The sequence below is a fragment of the Artemia sp. Qi Xiang Cuo genome, chromosome 7 (assembly GCF_049724085.1).
Source record: "Artemia sp. Qi Xiang Cuo chromosome 7, ASM4972408v1, whole genome shotgun sequence".
Taxonomy (NCBI): domain Eukaryota; kingdom Metazoa; phylum Arthropoda; class Branchiopoda; order Anostraca; family Artemiidae; genus Artemia; species Artemia sp. Qi Xiang Cuo.
The window spans coordinates 32,641,645-32,663,730 of NC_142800.1; the positions used below are offsets into that span (position 1 = coordinate 32,641,645).

Here is a 22,086-nt window from a genome sequence, read left to right on the forward strand (position 1 = left end):
GAACTTTTTTTAAACGCAACTATAGTATATCAAATGTGAGTTTGTTTCGTTATTATTTTTGTTTTCTTTTGCATAGAGCTCATGTTTTTTCTCATCTCTTTATGTCTGTGTTAATTTTTCTTAGTGAGTTTTTTCTTTTCACTCCCCTCCACTCCCCTCCACTCCCCCTTTTAAGTTGACAAAGGCTAAAGACCTCTGGACGGGAAGCAGAGATGGTCAGACTGTTTATTATTAACTGGATAAAAAAAAAATCTTTCAAAGTTCACTGTCTTATTAAACATTTTACCCGTGTTCATTATCGCATTTTAATGATACACCGAATAAGCTTATAGTAAATATGTTTATATCGTAGACAGCAAATCCTGACAGATACTTGCAGGCTGATTACATTACTAGGAAGCCCAGTCTGTCCAGTAGCAGCAAAGATAAACAGTAGCTAAGAACATACTTAGATGAAACGGTGAAGACCCAGAAGACCCAGATTCGTTGACAGGAGCTAATATCAAGAGAGGGCAAAATAAAAGAGATTTATGATTGATTTGAAATCATATTATCAAATCTATGATGTAGATTTATGTACAAAATTTAGGAAATTCTACAAAAATTGTAAAAGCCTTAAATTTTATGCGGGGAGTACCTGAGCCGGAAGCCTCTTTTTTCTGCCAGCTTAGCTAGATCATTCAACTGTAAATCATTGAGACACTGATATACACATAGCTTAATGTCTCGAAAAAGGCAGACGAAGCATACGATGAATTCACTGAACGATTGGAATGTGGAGATATTTTTCTTCAACAAAAAACCGGTAACTTTATGCCAGGATTTGCTTATGCCAGGACGAATTGCATCATTCCCTCTTATAGAGATCTTCCTCAATAACATGGGTAATCAAAGGAATTGAAGCTGATGACTACAAATTATGGGACATCCTTCAAAAGTCGTAGCTTTTTAAGTAATGAATGGGTCTTCACACCCTCTTTTATGTCCTTATTTGTCGAGTGGTATAATACAAGCAGGTAATTTATCTTTCTTTATTATTCCCCCCTTAGTGTAAGAGGCAATCAAATTTTATAGTTATTAGTAGTTCAATTATTTTTCCTGGATATTACAATGATTAGCGTGGAAAATGACTGAGTTTTATGAAGCCGTAGACTGAGTTATTTTTAATCGTATATTTATTTGACGATACTGTAAATTCGTTTAATTGAGCTTGTGAGTAGCCGTTTTGAAATAAATCATTCACCGATTCAGCTTTAATCAAAACACTTATGTACACTAGAAATCAAATGTGCTACTAGTGAGAAGCCTGCCAATAAGTTTAACACGAAATTACTAACCCAGTACGGAAGTCACTTGAGTTTTACACTCAAACAAACACTCAGGAAGAAATAAATTCGGTGGAACACACTTATGGTAAAACGAAAAAGAGAAATAATACAAAATTATCAGCTGCGAAAAAGGAAGATAGCAGATTCACCAACTTTAAAATTCTAGAACTCCTTCTAAAAATACCTCGTTTACAAAAAAACCTTCGAACTTACTATATTTATTATAAGTTTCTAATTTGAATTTGAAATACAGTATACATCTTTAAAATTAAGCATTACAAAATTTGGAATATTAGTTGCAGAAAAAAACCTTAAAGTACCAAGGACACCTAAAATGAAAACTAATTCATTAAATTGGTCAAGTGCAAACTTACACTGCCATATACGTCTTAAATTAGTGTGAAAAACCGATAATTTATTGTTTATGGAGAAAGATCGCCTGTTTACATAATGTATTCCAATGCGAAAGTTCGTGGCCAATTTCAAAAATAAAAAACGTGTGCCGTTAAACAGCAGAAAATGACCAAAAAATAAATAAATCAGCATATAGCCTTAGAAAGTGTTGTTTTCTTGTATGTTCTGGTAAAACAGAAATCGGAACCTAGTTCAGCAAAGCTCTTTTCTTTGAAAAATACTTTCAAGGAATGCTTCTTGAAAAGAGCTTGGCTAGACTAGGCCTAGTCTTGATGTTACTAGGATTTTTGGCACTCCAGGATCTTTTAACCATGAAGCAGTGTAAAGGTAAACATTAATGATTATAAAAGAAAGTATCAATATATAGGCTACCCTATTGGTAGTTTTGCAGACCTAATGACTTCCATTGATAGCCTACCTTATATAGGCTAGGGTAAGACACCTAGTAGGCTCTATGATTTTCTTGAATGTTGTGATATAAATCTACTTCATATTTACTATACAGTATTAGCACATACCATTCATGCTTTTTTTATATTACAAATACAAATTAGCCTACTCGGGCGAGAACAGTTTAACTTGACCTATTAAAGTCTTAGGTTATGTATGCTTTAAGCACCAAATATTTTCTTTACTCTTATATGCAAGACACTATAAAATAAAAACAATAGGCAATATTGTTTCCTTTAAACATGGAGAATGATATAATGTCTTCTGTATGACTTTTTAAACATCAAATTATTATAGAGAAACATGAATAAAGTTATACAGAATACTTTATGGTTTTCTTATTTAATATATGATCCACTAAAATGTCATACAAAAGAAATTACATTGCCCCACTGATACATAGAGAAAACAACAAAGTCATACAGATGGCTTTTCATGGTTTCAATTGCAGTTCAGGCAACTTGGTGGTCACATATCAATCCTAAGACTTAGTCAACCTACCTGAGAATTTATGTGGCCAGGAAAATTAGGCTTAGGATGCTTCTTCATCAGAAATTTCCATAGACATTGTCTGTTGTGAGTCAGCCCAAAAATCTTAGTCATCTTTATTGTAATTCAAGAAGAGTTTACAAGTAGGCCTGTCCGCCTAGAGTCTAAGGCATTTTGACCAAGTTCTAGGATTAACATGACCACTAAGTCACCTGGACTTGCAGTCCTCAGTCAGAAAACCCAATCTATAAGCCAAAACAGTTACACTAAAGCAGAATTAATTGGAAATTGGTTGACTGAAAAGTTGCCTGGCCTTGTGGGCAAACAAGTGGCATAGGGTCTACCTGCCTAAAGTCTTAGACAGGCAACCCAGTTTATAAGCCCAGACAGTTACACTAACACAAAATTCATTCAAAATTGGTAAACCCAACACGTTGCCTGGATTTGCAGGTGAACAAGTGACATACGGTCTGACTGCCTATAGTCTCAGGCAAGGGCAGCTGAGTTTTAGGACTAACATATGAACATCAAATTGCCTGGACTCACAGGCAAACCAGCAACAATAATAATAATTGATTGAATTTTCAGAACATATATCCAATAGGCCTTCAAAAAATTATGGATATTTATTAGTGAAAAGGATGTCACACTGTTATACTAAAGCAATGCAGGAAAAAAAGGTACTGTTCTAATATCTGGGGAACATGCAAGAAGTGAAGTTTGGTTAATGCTAGTGAAATAAAACAAAATAGGATAAAAATATAATAGTTTAGAAACAAATTTTGGCTGTATATTTGCACATTAGGAGGGTGGGGGTAAAGCATAGCATATAATACATACATAACCTAAACTAACCTAGGTACCTTTTTTCCTCCTAAACCCCAAAAAACTAAAGCTTGAATATAGTTCCTGGAGTAACGAACCCCTTGTTTATAGAGCATAAGATAGGAAATTACTGGGTAATGTTATCTGTTCTTGGCTTTTCTCAAGTTGCATTCTTGCATGTTGCCCATATATTAGAACAGTACCAAAAAAAATTTAGTGGAACAAAACAGGAATTATATTAAGAATAAAATTAGAGAATCAGCACTTCTCTGAATGACAAATGTTGATTATATAAAGCAATACTATTAGATCATTATCTGTCATTGTTATTATGTAATATATATTATTGTATTATGAATCATATACAATATATTATTGTATTGTTTGTACTTGCCATTGTACACTGTTTATTCTAATTCAGCATTGGGCCACATAATTTTGGAGTGCCAATTATTTATTAATTTATTAATACCAAGATACGGTAAGCTTTAACAAGCTTGTCGCACAAAACAATTATAAAAAAGTCTATAACAATGTCAATGACATAACAAAAACATACAGTAACTGAAAACATTGGAAAAACAATATTACTGAAACATACAAGAACATACCAACTTAACTGAAACATATCTGTTAATAATTGAAACCTACAAAAAAGTAAACCTACAAAATAACTGTCACACTGTCACAAATCAGGTAATACAAAAGTAAAAATAATCTCAAAATGGATTGTGATAGGACCTAGTATAGAAACCTGTAGAGGCTAAACTACTTTTGAAAGACTGGACCGAGGTACTTGCAACTATTTCTGATGGAAGTGAATTCCAAGTCTTCCACACTCGGCTAGACAAAGAGTTTTGGCCTAATCTTTTCTGTGAACATGGTGGGTAAATTTTGTGTTGGTGTTGACGGGTACTACTGTATTCTGTAAAAGTGAGTTGGGGTGATATTATCAATATTCCTAACAATGCGAAATGTATTTATTACGTCGGCTCTATCACGTCTGAACTGGAGAGAAGGCAACTGTAGTCTTTCCATTCTCTGGTGGTAAGGTAGATGACTCAGGTATGGTATGAGTTTGGTGGCCCAACGTTGCACTCTCTCAACCCTCTCTATCTCTCTTATTAAGGGGATACCATACTGATGAGCAATACTCAAGTACTGGACGTACAGTGGATACATAAAGTGAAATCAGTGAATGAAGATCAAACTTAGAAAAAGTACGCCTTAGACGTAATAATTGGTAATTAGCCTGATGTGAGGGGGGAGCAGTTGCCTCAGTTAGACTTTGAAAAATACCTTCTTATTTCTATTTTGCTACTTTTTATTTTATCATGGCTAACTGGTCATTTTTGCCCCATTTACATTTTGAGGATTGGAATCACTGACATAATTACCAGATACAAATCATCAGCACAACTGGGTTATATTTTGTTTAGTGATGAGCCTGAATAAAAGACTCTTACTTAGTTACTTCATAATAAATAAATTATTATGGTTATTAGACTTTGAAGTTGATACCACGAGCCTATGCTTTACTCTCCCCCCTAATATGGAAATATATAGCCTAAGTCAGCTTCAATCATTAGTCAGCTACATATGACCTATTTTTCTCCTTAGCCAGTTATTTAAAGAAGCAATTTTTGAGCATAGGGTTACTAGGTTTCTATGGGCTGTTCTGAGCCTTCTAGCCCCTTCAGGGCTCAAAATTAATAGTCCCTGTAAAGTGATTATTTAATTATAAAAGAGCATGAAAAATACTCATTATTTTGAATTGTATTGAAACGCTCAATTTTTTTTGAAAACTGCAGTCTAGGCTATTTACCAAAAATATGGTGTTTATTTATAATTCAGGGTATATTTTTCATCATTATGGAGGGAGGGAGAGGGGGGGTAGTCTTTATAAATTGAGCAATAGATGGATTTGCAATGGAGGTCTGACTATATGTGGGTCTTATTTTTTAGGTCAGACCATCTTAATATTAAATTAAGCTAATAAGAAAACTTTGTATATAGCTTTGAACTTAGAAGCTTAATTTTTTTATAATGCCCTTTGCCTACCACATTTAAAACAGTTGAAATGGGTGACTTTGATATTGATTGTTTTTTTTTTGCTCTTTTGGATTCTTAAAAAGATATCAAGGTACTATCACTTAAATATAATAGCTCCCTATGCCCCCCCCCCCTCTGGATACTATCTTGATAGGATACCGTCTGTGCTTTAAATAACAAAAAAATTTAACTTATTGGCACCCCTTCTTTAAAAAAAATCGAGGTATTATGATTTAAATATTATAGCTCACTACTCCCCCCCCTCTGGATACCACCTTGATAAAATACCGTCTCTGCTTTAAATTAGAAAAAAAAAAATTGGGGATCCCTACTTTCAATTAAAAAATTTCGAGATATTATCATTTAAATGTAATACTTCCCTCCCCCCCCTCTGGATGCCACATTGATAGGATACTGTCTCAGCTTTCATTAGAAAAATAAGTTACTTAATAATTAACTAGGTCACTATATGGTTCAAACAAACACGTAAAGTAACTTTAAAAAGCTTAGTGTTCCTTGAAAAAAATTGAGGGTATGAGTATGGGGGTACAAAGACAACAACAAAAATGTCAAAATTACTCAGATATACCTCAAATTATTGGAAAACTGAGTCATAGATTTGCCGTGGCATTCAATAAGATCCAAAGAATACATATATATATATAACAATGTTATATATATATATAACAGTCAACAGATTTTGTAAATTTGAATTTTCACAAATGAAAAACAGTGTCGGATTCGTAGGAAATAGTTTTCGCTAATATTATTCAGCTCCGAAGTTTATCGTTGTTTTATTATTGACAACACTGTATTGCGAATTTATTCAAACTAAAAATGCTAATAGCAGCCAAACAAAAACTCGTAAGAAACCCGGATTTTCAGGTATGAATAGACCTAAAATAGATTAAGAGGGCTAAATGTGTTTTCATTTTGGTGTCCTTGGTACTTTAACGAAAGAATAGTCCTACCATAAGTGACTTCAGACCCAGTTTTATTTTCCTCCCTGGCCATTTTAATGAAATAACCTTTTTGAAACAAAAAGTTCACTTACAACAACAACGCTCTTGGAAGCATCTAGGACATGAACAACGGGAGCACTATAACAAGGAGCAATTTTTACAGCAGTGTGAGCTCGAGATGTAGTTGCTCCACCAATAAGAAGGGGCACTTTCAATCCAAGACGTTCCATCTCTTTTGCCACGTGCACCATCTCGTCCAAAGATGGTGTTATCAGTCCAGACAGGCCGATAACATCTGGAAATTTATAAGCACATCTTAATAAAAACAAGAACTGAATATAAGCGAAGGCAATGTTGTGAGTGGAACATAGACCCTATTTTAGCTTGTGATACACAAAAAATGAGCTGATTCGGATAAAATTTGCGGTCTAAATCCGACTAGATTTATTTATTTTTCTCCCCTGATTTTCTTTCCCTTGATTTTTAAGGATAGTCCTGCAAAATTTGTCAAATGACTAATTGGACTTATTCTAGAATTTGTATTCTACGTAACTACTTTTTAGGTTTGTAAGGAAAGAGAGTTAAACTTGAAATTGCTCATAAGAAGAAAAAATCGAACTTTTAGATAATACAGATATTGAAAAATAAAAATCAGTTAAACTCTACTATGAAATTTCATTTCTTTAAACAAGTTTTTTCGCTTGAACGCAGGGAGACATTACAAAGGGAAAACGAACGTAAATTTCCTATGTATGAGGGAGAAACCACTCTCACAATGCCCCACTCTTTACGACAAAGTTTAAGTTTCATGTCATTACTTATACTTTCATGAGTTTTCGCGGCGAATTTATACTTTCATGGGTTTTCGATGTACGAGAGGATGAATGTCTTTCAAGGCAATAGGTAAAAAAAACCTTTCTCCTAACCAATTGGCTGTGTCTTTTAAATTCTAAGTTTTTAGGAAAATATAATTTAGTTGTCATTTTCCCATAACACAAATTATCTCTATGTATAAGCATGGACTCGAACTTACCAAAAATTTCTTAACCATAGCTCTTAATTTACTGTTTTATCAGCAGGGCAAACATAACTCAACTACACGAATTAACAACTTAAGCAACGAATTCAACTCATTTTATGTTACACTATTCGGTTTCGTTAGGATTGCCATGAAGAGATAAAAGCAGCTTAATTAAAGCAATCTTAAATCGAAGTGGTCCACCCGGAGCATTAATATTCCCGTCTTCTCCTTTAAACATTTTGCTTGAGGGAAGAGCTTGACACCATCAACTTTCTTAGTCAAAAGAATAAAAAGTACAATAAAAGCCTTCAAAATATTCCAAATATATTTTTTTTCAAATTACCTAAATACGAACGGTAAATTTGTAGATACACGTCAGGTATTAAAATGACGTCCTTAAATTAAGGGTCAAAAAGCTGGAAAGAAAGTTTTTTCTTCTTTTAGTAGCGCTACGAACAAAGGAAAAGATGAATTATTATCGTAAAAAAAGAAGTAGACTTCAATTTGTTTCTTTAAGGGAATTTACTTAAGGGACTAAACTATTCAATTTAAAATTGCAAAGTAAGTATCTACTAATTCAGCTTCAAACAAAAAATGATCTCCAAGATTTCTCTTTTAAATATGCACCGTGTCCAGATTTTTATTTTTATTCAGCTATTTTTTTTCTATTAGAAATTTTTTTCTTTTTTGTTTTCAATTTGTTTTCTTTAAGGGATATGAAGCAGTCATAGCAACTGGCGACACTCATCGTACTTGCGGCTTTAAGATTGGTGTCACCAATTGTGCTTTTCCTTATTAAATTAAATGAATTGCAATCCAAGCAACAGTACGGAATAATATTAAAAATATAATAAAACCAACAGGGGGGATAGCTCTAAACTATAAACACTCAAATTAGCACAGGATCTTTGTTTTCTTTTAAAAATGTTAATCGTTCAGGCGTTTTTTTCAAACTTTTTCTATAAGATAAAATAAAAATTCAAGCTGTAAGCTATCCTCAGGAACCTGTAACTAACTAGATAAGAGACAACGAATAGCAGAAGAGTAAGTACCTGCTTTTATAGCTACGGCTTTTTCTAATATTTTATCACATGGAACCATAACGCCGATATCGATGACTCTGTAGTTATTACATCCTAGAACTACGGCAACTATATTCTTTCCAATGTCATGAACATCTCCTTTAACTGTAGCAAGAAGAACAGTGCCATTGTACATATCCTAGAACAAAAGAAGTTAAGCTGACTTCTATACAGGTTTGAACGGGACGATACCAAATGGGAAGTTCAGAAGCTAATGGCACTTTTCCTTTTCACTTTTTTATTAGAGAGAGTCTGACGAGAAGGTGTTTCGTTACGATTTGCGCGAAGTCTTGCCAGAAAAAGTTGGTCTTATTTGAATTTTCTGAGCATGATAATCAGAAAATTTTGTCAAAAAGTTATGATATAATAAACAATTGTATATCACTCATAAGAAAAAGGGGAACTTCATATTTGTTAAATAAAATAATTGTCTTGAACAAGACATGGGAAGCAGTACATGCTTGTATTTTGTTTATTAGGGAGTTTTAAAACTTCAATCTACAGTCCATTTAAACTAAATATTGTCCAGCCAAAAAGAAATATTGTCCAACCAAAAGGAAAGGTGGCATTCCTTCCAATATCATGCACATCTCCTTTAACTGTAGCAAGAAGAATAAGCTCATTGTACATATCCTATAATAGAAGAAGTTTTCTCTGACGATTTACTTTTCAATATTATTGCGTACTTCTGTTTGGATTGTAATTCGCTTAATTTGACGAAGAAAAGTACAATTGGTGACACCGATCTTAAAACCCTAAAACCCAACTTTACCAATCCAAGCAATAAGATTACATTTTCACTGTCCTTGGTGCTTTGACCAGTAGGGTAGAGAAACGTACGCATCGTTTTCTTCGAGTAGATGGAGGGGAGGTTGAAATTGGTAAAAAAGCTAAAAATAGAAGCAAACTATATGGAAAATATAAGAAACAATGGGACAAACTGTTCCGTTTGGAAAATTTTCAGCAAATTTCAGAGAGGTATGCACAAGTCGAAACGGCTTTACTGACTTCAGTTTACTTGTTATATTTTTTAGATTCTAGAGTCAAAGTACTTTTATTTTTACTAATAATAAAAAGTAAAAATTAATAATAGTAAAAAGTATTTTTATTTTATAACTTTAATAAATCAAATAATATTAACATTTTGATTACTAAATATCAGTATATGTATATTAAACTGACAATGCACATTCATTTGTATTTTTCAGTAAAGTGCAAATTTTGTTCTGGCCTTGGGAAAGCATAGGGGTTTTGCACCCAACTTATGTTAATTTCTGCTCGTTTTTAGTTTGACTCGGTTAATTATTGTAATTTTTGTTCGTTTTGGGTTTCATTTATTTACCGATGCTGATTTGTGTAGTTCCACGCTTGGTAAACTATTTGATTTTATTTTTGCTCATTTTTTGTTTAATGGAGTTCTTTACTTTTCTTTGAAAAACTTATTTTGTGGAAAAAGTTTTTTAAATTAATTTCTGTTCTTTTTATATTGGCATAGTCTTTTCAGGGAAAAGGAAAATAATACTTTAAATCTTTTCGCTTTTTAAGACTTTATAGTTTGGCCTGCTATTTGTATGCTGGAGAAAAATTCTCAGCAATTTTTAACAACATACACCCTTTTAAAAATCTGGACACAAATAGTACTGTTTAATTTAGTTTCATACTTCCTCTAGTTGACCTGAAATGGAAAACCTGATACCATTCGCCAAAAAAATCTGTTTACTTTCTTTGATAGTTTGGATACACATACGCTATTTTGATTTGGTTAAATTTTAAGAGCAGAAAAAGGGGGGAGGGGTTGGCGTGGGAGGTTGGGCTTGGGAGGGTGGGAGTGAAAGGGGGATTAGTTGCCCTCAAATCACTTTCGACTATTAAAAAGGGCATCAGCTCTTTCTATTTTCAATCGAATGTCCCCTTTTCGAAGTTACAACGACAACTGCTTCGATACGAAGTTCCCTGGTCTAAACAACAACAACAACAACAAATAATAAATTATACCCGCTTCGATCTTTACTATAAAAAATGTCAAGCCTTACAGTTACTGTTGACTATTAAAAAGCGCACTAGGCCTGTGATGCCCAATCGAAAGAGCCCTTTTGGAAACGATAACGCTTTCTAAAAATACGTTATATACCCCCAGGGCATAAATTACAACCCTTACCCTAACATCTGTTAGGGTGGTTGTCATTCTCTAAGACCGAATTTCCAGAACTTTCAACTACGTTAAACAACATGGCTATCTCAAAATTTTGATTGGATGTGTCTGGGGAAATGGTGGGCGTGAGAGGGGTGTTAGTCGCCTTCCAATCACTTTCGACTATTAAAAAGGGCACATGCCACTCCAATTTCCAATTGAATGAGCGCTTTTCGAAGTTTCTACGACACTTCTTCGATACGAAGGGCCCTGCTCTAAAGGAAAAAATTAATAAATAATACATTGTGCCAACATCGTTCTTATATGCCCCCAGGGCTAAACTTAAAACCCTTGCCCTGAGGGTTGTAGGGGAATTTCCTCCTCTTTACTTAGTCCCCGTTTCTTGTCTTGTTCTCGAGTGTCCCCGTTCTTTACTTAGGCAGCGCAATCGTGCTGCCCATGATTTATGCAACAACTTTCTATATAAACCTTATATGACCCCAGGACAGAACTTATAACCCTTGCACTGAGGGCTCTGAGGGGGTTATCATCCCAAAAGACCTAATTCCCAGAAACGTTCAACTACGTTGAACAAAATGGATATCTCAAAATTTTGATTGGATGTGTTTTGGAAAATGGTGGGCGTGACAGGGGCGTTAGTCGCTATCCTATCACTTTCGATTATTAAAAAAGGCACTAGCCCTTTCAATTTCCAATTGAATGAGCCCTTTTGAAGTTTCAACAACAACGCTTTCCATAAAAACTTTATATGCCCCAGGGCATAACTTAAAAACCTTGCCCAGAGGGCTGTGGGGGGAGGGGTTGTCATCCTTAAAGACCTAATTTCCAAAACTTTCAACTACGCTGAATAAAATGGCTATCTCAAAATTTTGATTGGATGTGTTTTGGAAAATGGTGGGCGTGAGAGGGGCGTTAGTCGCTATCCTACCACTTTCGATATTAAAAAAGGCACTAGCCCTTTCAATTTCCAATTGAATGAGCCCTTTTGAAGTCTCAACGACAACGCTTTCAATAAAAATTTTAGATGCCCCAGACCATAACTTAAAACCCGTGCCTAGGGGATTGTGGGGGGAGAAGCTTTCATGATTAAGGACCTAGTTTCCAAAACTTTCAACTACGCTGAACGAAATGGTTATCTAACAATGTTTATTGGATGGGTGCTGGTACAAGGAGGGCGTGCAGGGGGGTTAGTTGCCCTCAAATAACTTTCGACTATTAAAAAGGGTACTGTCCCTTTGAATTTCAAATCGAATGAGTCCTTTTTCAAGTTTCTATGACAAAGATATCAATAAAAACCTTATATGCCCCCAGGGTATAACTTATAATCCTTGCCCTGAGGGTTGAGGGGGAGTTTTCTCTTCAAAAATATATTCTCTATCTGGAAATCAATTACGCTGAACAAAATGGCTATCTCAAAATTTTTATTGGATGTGTTTGGGGGAATGATGGGCGTGGGGGGGGGGGGGCGAGAGACCCTCCAATCACTTTCGACTTTTAAAAAGGGCACTAGCCCGTTGAACTTCCAATCGAATGAGCCTTTTTTGAAGTTTTTACTACAAAATCTTATTTAAAAACCATATATGCCCCCAGAGCAGAATTTAAAACCCTTGCCCTAAAGGCTGTGGGGGATTTTCCTCCTCAAAAACATATCTTCTATCAGAAAATCCACTACGCTGAACAAAATTGCTATCTCAAAATTTTAATTGGATGTGTTTGTGGAAATGATGGGCGTGGGGGGGGCTAGTTGCCCTCCAATCGCTTTCGACTATCAAAAAGGGCACTAGCCCTTTGAATTTCCAATCGAATGAGCCTTTTTTGAAGTTTCTACGACAACGCCTTCTATAAAAACTTTATATGCCCCCAGGGCATAGCTTAAAACCCTTGCCAAGAGGGTTGCGGGGGAGTGTCCTCCTCAAAAACATTGGAAATCAACTACACTGAACAAAATGGCTATCTCAAAATTTTGATTGGATGTGTTTGGGGGAATCATGGGCGTAGGGGGGGGGGGGGTTGTTGCCCCCCAATCACTTTCGACAATTAAAAAGGATACTAGCCCTTCGAATTTCCAATCGAATGAGCCTGTTTTGAAATTTCTACGACAACGCCTTCTATATAAACCGTATATACCCCCAGGGATTATCTTATAATCCTTGCCCTGAGGATTGTGGGGGAGTGTCCTCCTCAAAAACATATTTTCTATCTGGAAATCAACTGCGCTGAACAAAATGGCTATCTGAAAATTTTGATTGGATGTGCTTGGGGGAATGATGGGGGGGGGGCTAGCTGCCCTCCAATCATTTTCAACCATTAAAAAGGGCACTATAACTCTCGATTTCCAATCGAATGAGCCACCTTTGAATTTTCTACGACGACCCATTCCATATGAAGTGCCTCTGGGAAAAAATAAAACAAAAAAAAAAACATTGGAGCCGTATGGCCTTTACTATAGGCAACGCTACAGCATTGCCTCTGATGAGGCAAATTTTTTTTAAGCTCGTTTTGATTAGTTGCCCTCCAATCACTTTCGACTATTAAAAAGGGCACTAGCCACTCCAATTACCAATCGAATGAGCCCTTTTCGAAGTTTCTACAACAATTCCTTCGATACGAAGTGCCCGGGTATGGAGAGAAAAAAAAAACACATTGTGCCCACATCGTTCTTTACTTAGGCAGCGCTAGCGCGCTGCCTATGATACGCACCAAGAGGCAGAGCCTAGAAAATCTTGCGTAGAGGAAATCCAGTTTTCAGGGAGAAACTAAATAAAAAAACAACAATTTTTCGACCTGAAAGTAAGGAGCAACATTAAAACTTAAAACAACAGAAATTATTACGTATATTAGGGGGTTACCCCCGCCCCTTAGTCAACACCTCGCTTTTTACGCTGAAGTTCGAATTTTGTCCAAATTTTAATAATGACCCCTGAAATATAAAGGCCGTTTAATTAGGATAAATAGCTCTTTTGAGAGTATTAAAAAAAAATTTCGCGTAAAGAGGGAGGTACTGAATAGGAGGCGAACCCCCTAATATACGTAATAATGTCTGTTCGCTTTAATTTTTAATGTTGCTCCTTACTTTCAGTTGAAAAAACTTGTTTTTTTTTATTTAATGTGTGATCGTTTTTAAATAATGCTGGGAAATCTGGCGCCCCCTTCATAGCAATGTCTCTTCCCCCATGAAAAATTTCTCCCTGGAAATATCCTCCCATATAATCCCCTCCCGCCGAGCCCCCCCCCCCCAGAAAAAAAACTGAAAATGTCTGTATACTTCCCAATAACCAATACTATATGTAAATAATGGACAAAGTTTATAACTTGCAGCCTTTCCCCAGGGGACTCTAGGGGATTACGTCATCCTCAAAAACATTGTTATTAGATTTCTTTTTACTCTGCTGAGCAAAATGGCTATCTCAAAATTTTGATCAGGCGACTTTGGGATAAAATGATAGTAGGAGGGGGCCTAGTTGCCCTCCAATTTTTTGGTCACTTAAAAAGGGCCAGAGGACTTTGAATTTCTGTTCGAATGAGCCCTCTCACGATATTCTAGGACTAATGGGTCGATACGATCATCCCTAAAAAAAAAACGAATAAACACGCATCTGTGATCTTTCTTCTGGCAAAAATACAAAATTCCACATTTTTGCAGAAAGAGCATGAAACCTCTACAGTAGGGCTCTCTGATACGCTGAATCTCATGGTGTAACTTTAAATTAAGATTCTATAACTTTTAGTGAGTGTTTTCCCCTTTTATCGAAAATAAGGCAAATTTCCTCAGACTCATAGCTTTTGTTGGGTAAGTAACATCGATGGGACTAACCTTGATGAAACTTATATATTTGAAATCAGCATAAAAAACCGATTTGTTTCATGTATTTATTGGTATCAAAATTCCGTTTTTAAATTTCAGTTCACAGCTAAGTGTACCATTAACTTGAAGTCTTATTATCCTTGCCTTGATGGTTAAATTTTCCTGGTTCAATTCACCAATACTCAAATACATATCCCTAAAGAACTTAGTGATTTTACACAAACTTCCATAAATCCATTCTTTGCGGATTTTAGAATGTTTACTTTTTCTCTGACGATTTACTTTACGTTACCTTTAATTTTTTTTTTTTTTTTTATTACCAAGGACTAAACAGGTCAAAAATGTTTCCGTTTAGGCTAAAACACTATTCATTATGTAGTGTCTAAACTTGACACTATTCTAAAGCATTTAGAAGTAAAGGGCTCAAATATTGAAACTATTTTTGCTTATATATGAAAAGCATTTGATAATCTTGACTGCCCAACAGTTGTTCCTGAAGATAAGAAATTAAGTGTGTGTAAGTCTTTACGGAAAGGTTTTGCTATGAAATCATAATTCCTATTTCCTAATAATTCCTTTTGCCTTTATCATCGCCTTTACTAGTCTTTATGAGAAATTACAATGAGCTTGGAATTCAGTGGTGACTTATCTGTCCTTAATCTCCAAATGACAGTTATCAGGAACAAGATTTCCCTCAATAAATTAAAAAATGACCTTGGTACTGCTTACTATACCTTATTTATGCACAACAACAAAACACTTTAATATCCTTTTGTTTTCTAAGCAAAAATTCTAAGCAATTCTAAGCCATGATGGACGGGTCACGAGAATGCTTTCAAAATCCTCGTTGCATGGTTCAATGATAATCTATCGTGGTAGTCCAGCGTTCCAAGCTTGTTTAAATCAGAAAGAAGTTCTCTTTTGTTTTGCGAGTAACTTTGGCGAGTAACGACCTCTGGGTTGTGATTGTACTTAAATTATTTTTTTCCAGTTTTTCGTTTGTCCAGTTTAAGTTTTGGCATAAATGTTGATACCTGAAAAGTAACCTAGGCTTGCTATGTTTGGTCCTCTCTTGAAGTAAATTTGTCCACCCGTGGCACCCTTGTTTAGTGAAAAACCAATGTTGTGGCCTTAACATCATTCCAAAGAGAGCTATTAAAATTGTCCTTGCCATTATTCTATTTATGAAGAAAAATAGCTCAATTAAATTTGACTATTTTAGAGAGGGGAAAGGCGGAAGGCTCTTAAACCCGAGCTGACTGCCTATCCAACTATAAAACTGACAGGTTATCAGCTCAATTATGTTATGTTTTGCAAATCACTTAGACATTTAAACGCCTTTTTTTCTTTATTAATTGTCATGTTTTACATTGCCCATCTATTTTTTTTGGGTATTTATTACATTAGTGTTTATATTCGCATTTGGTTTACCAAAATAATTTAACAATAGTTTACTAGACGTGTTCCATTTTGTTTTGACCTAATTATATTATGCTTATAACCTATTGTAATCAACAAAGATATATTTGAATATATTATAACAAGTTTTCTCACCTACAGCTCGGAAGGGGAGGTGCTTTATCGGTTTAGTCGATAATCCTACCTCTATCCTATGCACGAATATAACTTTGCATGCAATCAAATGCTCATAATTATCCTGCTTTCAAGCCACGGGTAAAGAAATTCCCTTTTGCTTTGGGAGTAACTTTGGCTAGTAACAACCTTTGGGTTGTGATTGTCTTTAAATTATTGTTTTCCAGTTGTTTTTTCTTCCTTATTTGAATTTCTAATATTTGAGTAGTTCAGTACCAGCAGGTTGAGCAAGTCACTGAATAGCCCGCTTGCCCTTTTAAGGTTCATTGCCTTTTCTGGCAGCCGAAATGTGCATACACTGTTTATTTTATTAATAAACGCATCTTTATCTCTCTCTCTCCCTATTTAGTTGCAAAAAAAGAGCAAGATATATACAATATAACACAAAAAGTTTTTGTTTAACAATATTAAAGAAAACAAAAAAATTGCTAGGAAATGTAGCTCTCCATATTCTCTCCAAAAGACAAGAACAACTACAAATAGAAAAACGAAGATATTATAGACTAGTCCCCACAACAACAAAAATAATATGTGCTGATGCATTTCATTTCAATCTGTCAATAATTACTTCTTGAAGCTTACGTTCTGCTAATAACCTATTGAAGGGATCAATCGCTAATTTTTTTATATTCTTGTTTCTCAATCTGGTATGACTGTATTAACCCAGATTTTAATCAACTACAAAAAGGGGCAATTGTATCTAGTTTTTTAAGTTTCTCAAAATGGTTTAGATTTACTTGGATTTTTATTGATTAGTTCTTTAATTCAGTGTTTTCACTTTTTAAATTCTAGAAATAAACACAGGAAACCGAATACTTCTATTAACCAGATTCAAAATACTGTAAAACTAATTATTGCTACGAGGGAATAATTCAGAACTATTTTAGGACTTTTCCCCTGTAATCAGCCCTAAAAACTACAAACTAAACACAAAAATCAAAGATAGAAAATATTACTCCTTCAGGATCATCACTAGCCAGCCTTTCAGCCTCCATGTATGGAATTAGATGGGCCACTGCCTTTTTCATTACACGAGCGGATTTGATAACCTGAAAAAAAAAATTAAAATAACCACACTATTATAAAAGTATTTAAAAAATAAAAATTTAAACAAAAAATAGATAAAAAGTATCATATCAAGACGATTACTATTATCTCTTGTTTTTTTTTATTAGAATATGTTCTGTAACGAACAAGAAGGGAGACAGTCCCGCAAAAATGATTTTAGCGTTCCATGACGACAAACTAATTATTTTGTACTCAACCCCAGATTGAAGTAAGTAATGACAAACTTAAAAAATAAAAAAAATAAAATAATACAGCATTTGACTTTACAGTCCCTACCGGCGGTGCTGATCTCCGTTTCTTGGCCTTTCAGCCAGGAGGTGCAATGGGGGATTGGGGGCCAACCATCCTGTGCTTTCGCACACCCTTCCTGTTTACCTTCCCCAGATTTCTCCAGGTACCCATTTAGAGCTGGGTCGACTCTGGCTGAGCTTAGGCCTACAGAGTCACACCACTGACCCCCGTCCCAAACCAAATTGGGTACACTAGGATTCGAACCCTCGTCCTCTCGGACAAAGACAAGTTTAAAAGATGTAAATTAATATAGAATTCTTCATATGGTGTTGGTAACATCAAAGATCATCATACTCTACATTGCTGAGTAAGAGCACTCTTTTGGTGTCAAATTACTTAGTCAAAAGTAAGTTATTAGAACAGATTTTTATCTACTTTAAAGGAAACTTTGTTGCTCATGATTTATGGCTAAAGCAAATCTACTTTGACAAAACAAAATAGGTAAAGAATTTACGTTTTAGAAACCATTAACCGATATATAAATTAATTTTAAATACATTACATAGTCCCACGATAATTAATGATAGTTAGGTAAAAATGCTCTAGGGTTGACCATATGCTGGGTTAATATTTTGAGCCTTTTTATCGATCCACCCCCTCTTCAATAAGAGATAGCCAGACAAAACAGTGTGAGGTAATGCACAATATTACAATTCAACTAATCATTTGACAAAGCAAGGAGTTGTTACACTTGACTATAGAGATATTTGGACACGTCTTGAATGGGTAGTTGATTGTTTTCATTAATTAAAACATACGATTTGACATTAATTTTTTCAACAACTTTCACTGCAACGAGAACTCAAACTGAAAAAATTGATTTCTTTTCCCGTTTGACGAGTTAGCTTCAAAAATAAGTTGGATTTACTTTTTGTTGGATTTAGTATCCAACATGAACATTATACAAACAAATTTTACTCCAAAAAGAATCCAATCTGATTTTATATCTCTTCGAGTTTGACTAACACCATACGCCCGTAACATTTGAGTAAAAAGGTTCGACAATGCGACAATCCTTAGGAATAATTTTGTTGCTGAATGTTATTCAAGTCTACAGAGGAGGTACCCGTTATACGACACATCAAAACATGAAAACAACGATGAAGAAATCAATTATTAGGGCTTTATATGGGTCCGTCAAGGAAGGGGGAGGGGACACTGTCAAGGTAACTATATTGAAAGGGGATATAAAATAAGGGTTTTAATGGTACTAATTTTATTTTATTGCGATGTTTTCTTCAGAAGAGCCATAACTCTAAAGGGTTACCAATAATACATAATGACAAACAGAACAACAATTTGGTTAGTATGGGTTAAATATTTGAATTTCACAATGACCGACTAACGAAAGTAATTGAATTACGTCTATTTTTCTTAAAACAGGATAGATTATTCATACCTGAGGCAAAAACATTTTTCCAGCTCCAAAAAGATCACCAACAACACCCATGCCCTTCATCAGAGGACCTTCAATAATGTTTAACGGTCGCGGATACTTGTCTTTCTGAAGCCGGGCTTCCTCTGCGTCCTCGACAGCGTACTTATCAATGCCCTTAAAAGGTAGGAAGTTTGATGTATGATTAGCGTTATCAATTCTTAAACTAACATAGCTTTGATTCACATTAAGGCCAAACTTGTTTCAAATTTGAGGTAGCGGTGCATTCGCGGGCTTCTATTTCGGAAGGATGAGAAACAGCAAAGAGCCGCTATATTACTATCAAAACAGCGATAATATGTAGATAAAAATTAAATGCAAATATAGCCCTAGTAAAAATTAAGAAATCTTAGTTGGACCTAGGCCACCCTCCTACCCCCCTATGCATATGTCACAAATAATTATAAAAATAATACTCCTGCAATCAGAGCAACCTACATTTTCTGTTTAAATTTTTTCCAGAATCCTTGTCCTCCCTTTTCATCTATATATCTGATATACCTCAAGAAGACTTATTTCAAAAACTTGGTGTTGTTCATGATTATTCAGAAAAGATCTGAGAAGCGATGGAGTAGAGATTTGTCTCAAAATATGGGTACATTACAATTTGGTTTAAACTCGATTTGACAGTATCTTTTTCTAATACTTTTAATACAATTTAAAACAAATCGTATTTGTAACAAATAAAATGAAAATACCAGAACACAGCGTTTTCAAAACAAGCAACAAAAGATGCATCAATAAACATCAAATTATTTATGAATGAAGAGCTTGGCTATCCAGCAGTGCAATTTCATATATATCTTAGGTCATACCTCAACTTGGATTTAACACGAAACAAAATAATATTTAGTTTTCAATTACGTCTAGGTTAGACCTTACTAGTTTAGACAATGCCTGTGGAGACGCTAAATTCACTATCGCTGAGCTCCGACTCCTTTATATTTACATTTTCACAACAAACCCTTTTATTTTTTTAAAACTCAGCCCGGCCTATTGATAGAATGACACCTATTCTACCACCTGGGTGGAGAAGAAACTGAGTGGATACCACCAGGGTAGATAGCTACTCCAGCAACTCGCATATACTCTAGCATTTGGTGTACCTGACTTGTCTAAAAACATTAAACATGAAAAAAAGAAGAATATTAACAATAAAAGGAGATTAATTGACGATTAAAATGACACAACTGAGAATACAAATTCTACCTTATCAGGTCTAATAAGCGAACCGTTCGGGAGCCAAATGGGTGAAAACACTTTTGATGCTTATTTTTCAGGTTAGAATCAAAATACGTTGACCGACTCTCAGCTGTATACGTTCATAAGCAGTTCATGTACGGTTTCATTAAAAAAATAGAAGTACAACAAAAGAATAAAAATCTAACAGAAAAATTTTAACTATCGAATCCAAAACGTTTTTAAGTTAATTTGACCGAATTCATAGTAGAAAGTGCTAGGATATATTTTCTGCACTCAAGCGCGAAAGTAAAAACCAGACAAAGCTGAACAATTTTATTTTTATTACAGGATTGTTCTATTAAAATGACTACGCCTCTCAATTTTCAACATTCCCTTGTTGGTTTTCCTTTCCTTTTTGCCTTTCAATCCCTTGTTACATAAGCTTAATTGATTTCACTTCTGAACAGGTAAAGCCTATTTTTGATAGATTTTCACATTATTTTTTTTTAGATTCTACGTTTTTCTACGAATGAGCCATGTCCAAATCAACTCAATTAATCTAACCCTAGATTAAATCAGCCCCCATTCAACTCAAACCTGGTTTAACTCCACCCATTCAACACGATCTTGTGCAACTCGAACATCACTGAACTCATCACCATCTGACTCAACCTCCATGCAGCTCAACTTCATTTAGTTCAATCTTCGTTTTATTCAACCTTCATTTAACTCAGAACCCGTTGGGCTCAAACGTATTTGAATCAACCCCCCATTAAACATAAGTGCTGCAACCATTAAATTCAAATGTGTTCAGGCCCTGGGCATGAAAAGCTTTTCTAATTTCGAATTTACGACAGAAGGATAAATTGCTGTTTTTTAGAGGGGAGAGGAATAGTTTTCGATTAAAGCAGCATAAAAAAATTTACATAAGAATTAACCAATGAAAAAAAGACCATTTAATTCGATTCAACTTTTATCACTTCTAATAAAATGGGCTGAATTATATGTTCTAGGTATATTGTTAATTTAAGGAGAGTTGGGCTGAATGGTGTTGACTTGAATCGGGGGGGGGGGGGGGGGTTGAGTCAAATGGGGTTCGGTTAAACGGGGATTCATTTGTATGAGGGTTGAATTGAACGAGGGTAGAGTTGAATGGAGATGAGGTAAAATGGATTGAGCTGCACGAGGGTTCAGATAATGGGTACAGTTAAACCAGGGTTCAACTGCACTGGAACAGTTTATTTCGACTGTCACGTAACATTTTTCACCCATTTTTTGTAATTTTCATTTCTTGACAAATAATAAATAAATACTAGAGTAATTCTGTTAATAACACATAACTCATTTCCTTACAGAAATATGCAATAGAACCCTCTCCCAATACCCTAGGACCATTGGTTCGATACGATCATTCCTAGGGAAAACAAAAACAGCAAACAAATTAACACTGATATCTGAACACAAATAGAAGGATACAGCCTCACCTCCTAACACCCTTTTAAATACACCTCCCTAATTAGATAAGCTTAAAAATACAGCAGCATTCAAGTATCTGGGGAAAATAAATGCTAAAGTAGTAATATTAATTCCCTTTAAAAGTGGTTTTGAACAAGTTTCGCCAACTTTTGGAAACTTCATTCGTCATTGGAACATGGAACTGATAAACCAGTAGATTTAAACAACTGTACGTTATCTTCCGTTATACACGTCCTCCAAAACATTATTATTTTTACTTTTAATAAAACAAGATATAAAAAACAAGGTATAATAAAACAAGATGAATTCTTAATTAGATCGTAAATGTTCTGATAATTAAGATGACTAAAGCCAATACCAATAAAATTTACCATTATCAAAAGAAAAACCACCTGGATAATGAATAAAACCACATCAAGATTACAAAAAAGAAACAAGTAACCGTTTCTATGTCCTTATGC

At 34.8% G+C, this 22,086-nt stretch overlaps 1 protein-coding gene across 1 annotated transcript in view; it reads right to left on the bottom strand.

Moving 5' to 3' along the window:
- The window catches only part of LOC148950177 (methionine synthase-like), a 94,725-nt gene that overhangs the window by 20,988 nt on the left and 51,651 nt on the right, over positions 1–22,086 (bottom strand). Inside the window, exons 14-17 of the mRNA XM_089092196.1 lie at positions 18,932–19,084; positions 17,130–17,222; positions 8,594–8,762; positions 6,613–6,815 (exon numbers count right to left, since the gene is read on the bottom strand). Coding sequence (XP_088948322.1) covers positions 6,613–6,815; positions 8,594–8,762; positions 17,130–17,222; positions 18,932–19,084 — 618 coding nt within the window. The remainder of the gene's footprint in view (positions 1–6,612; positions 6,816–8,593; positions 8,763–17,129; positions 17,223–18,931; positions 19,085–22,086) is intronic.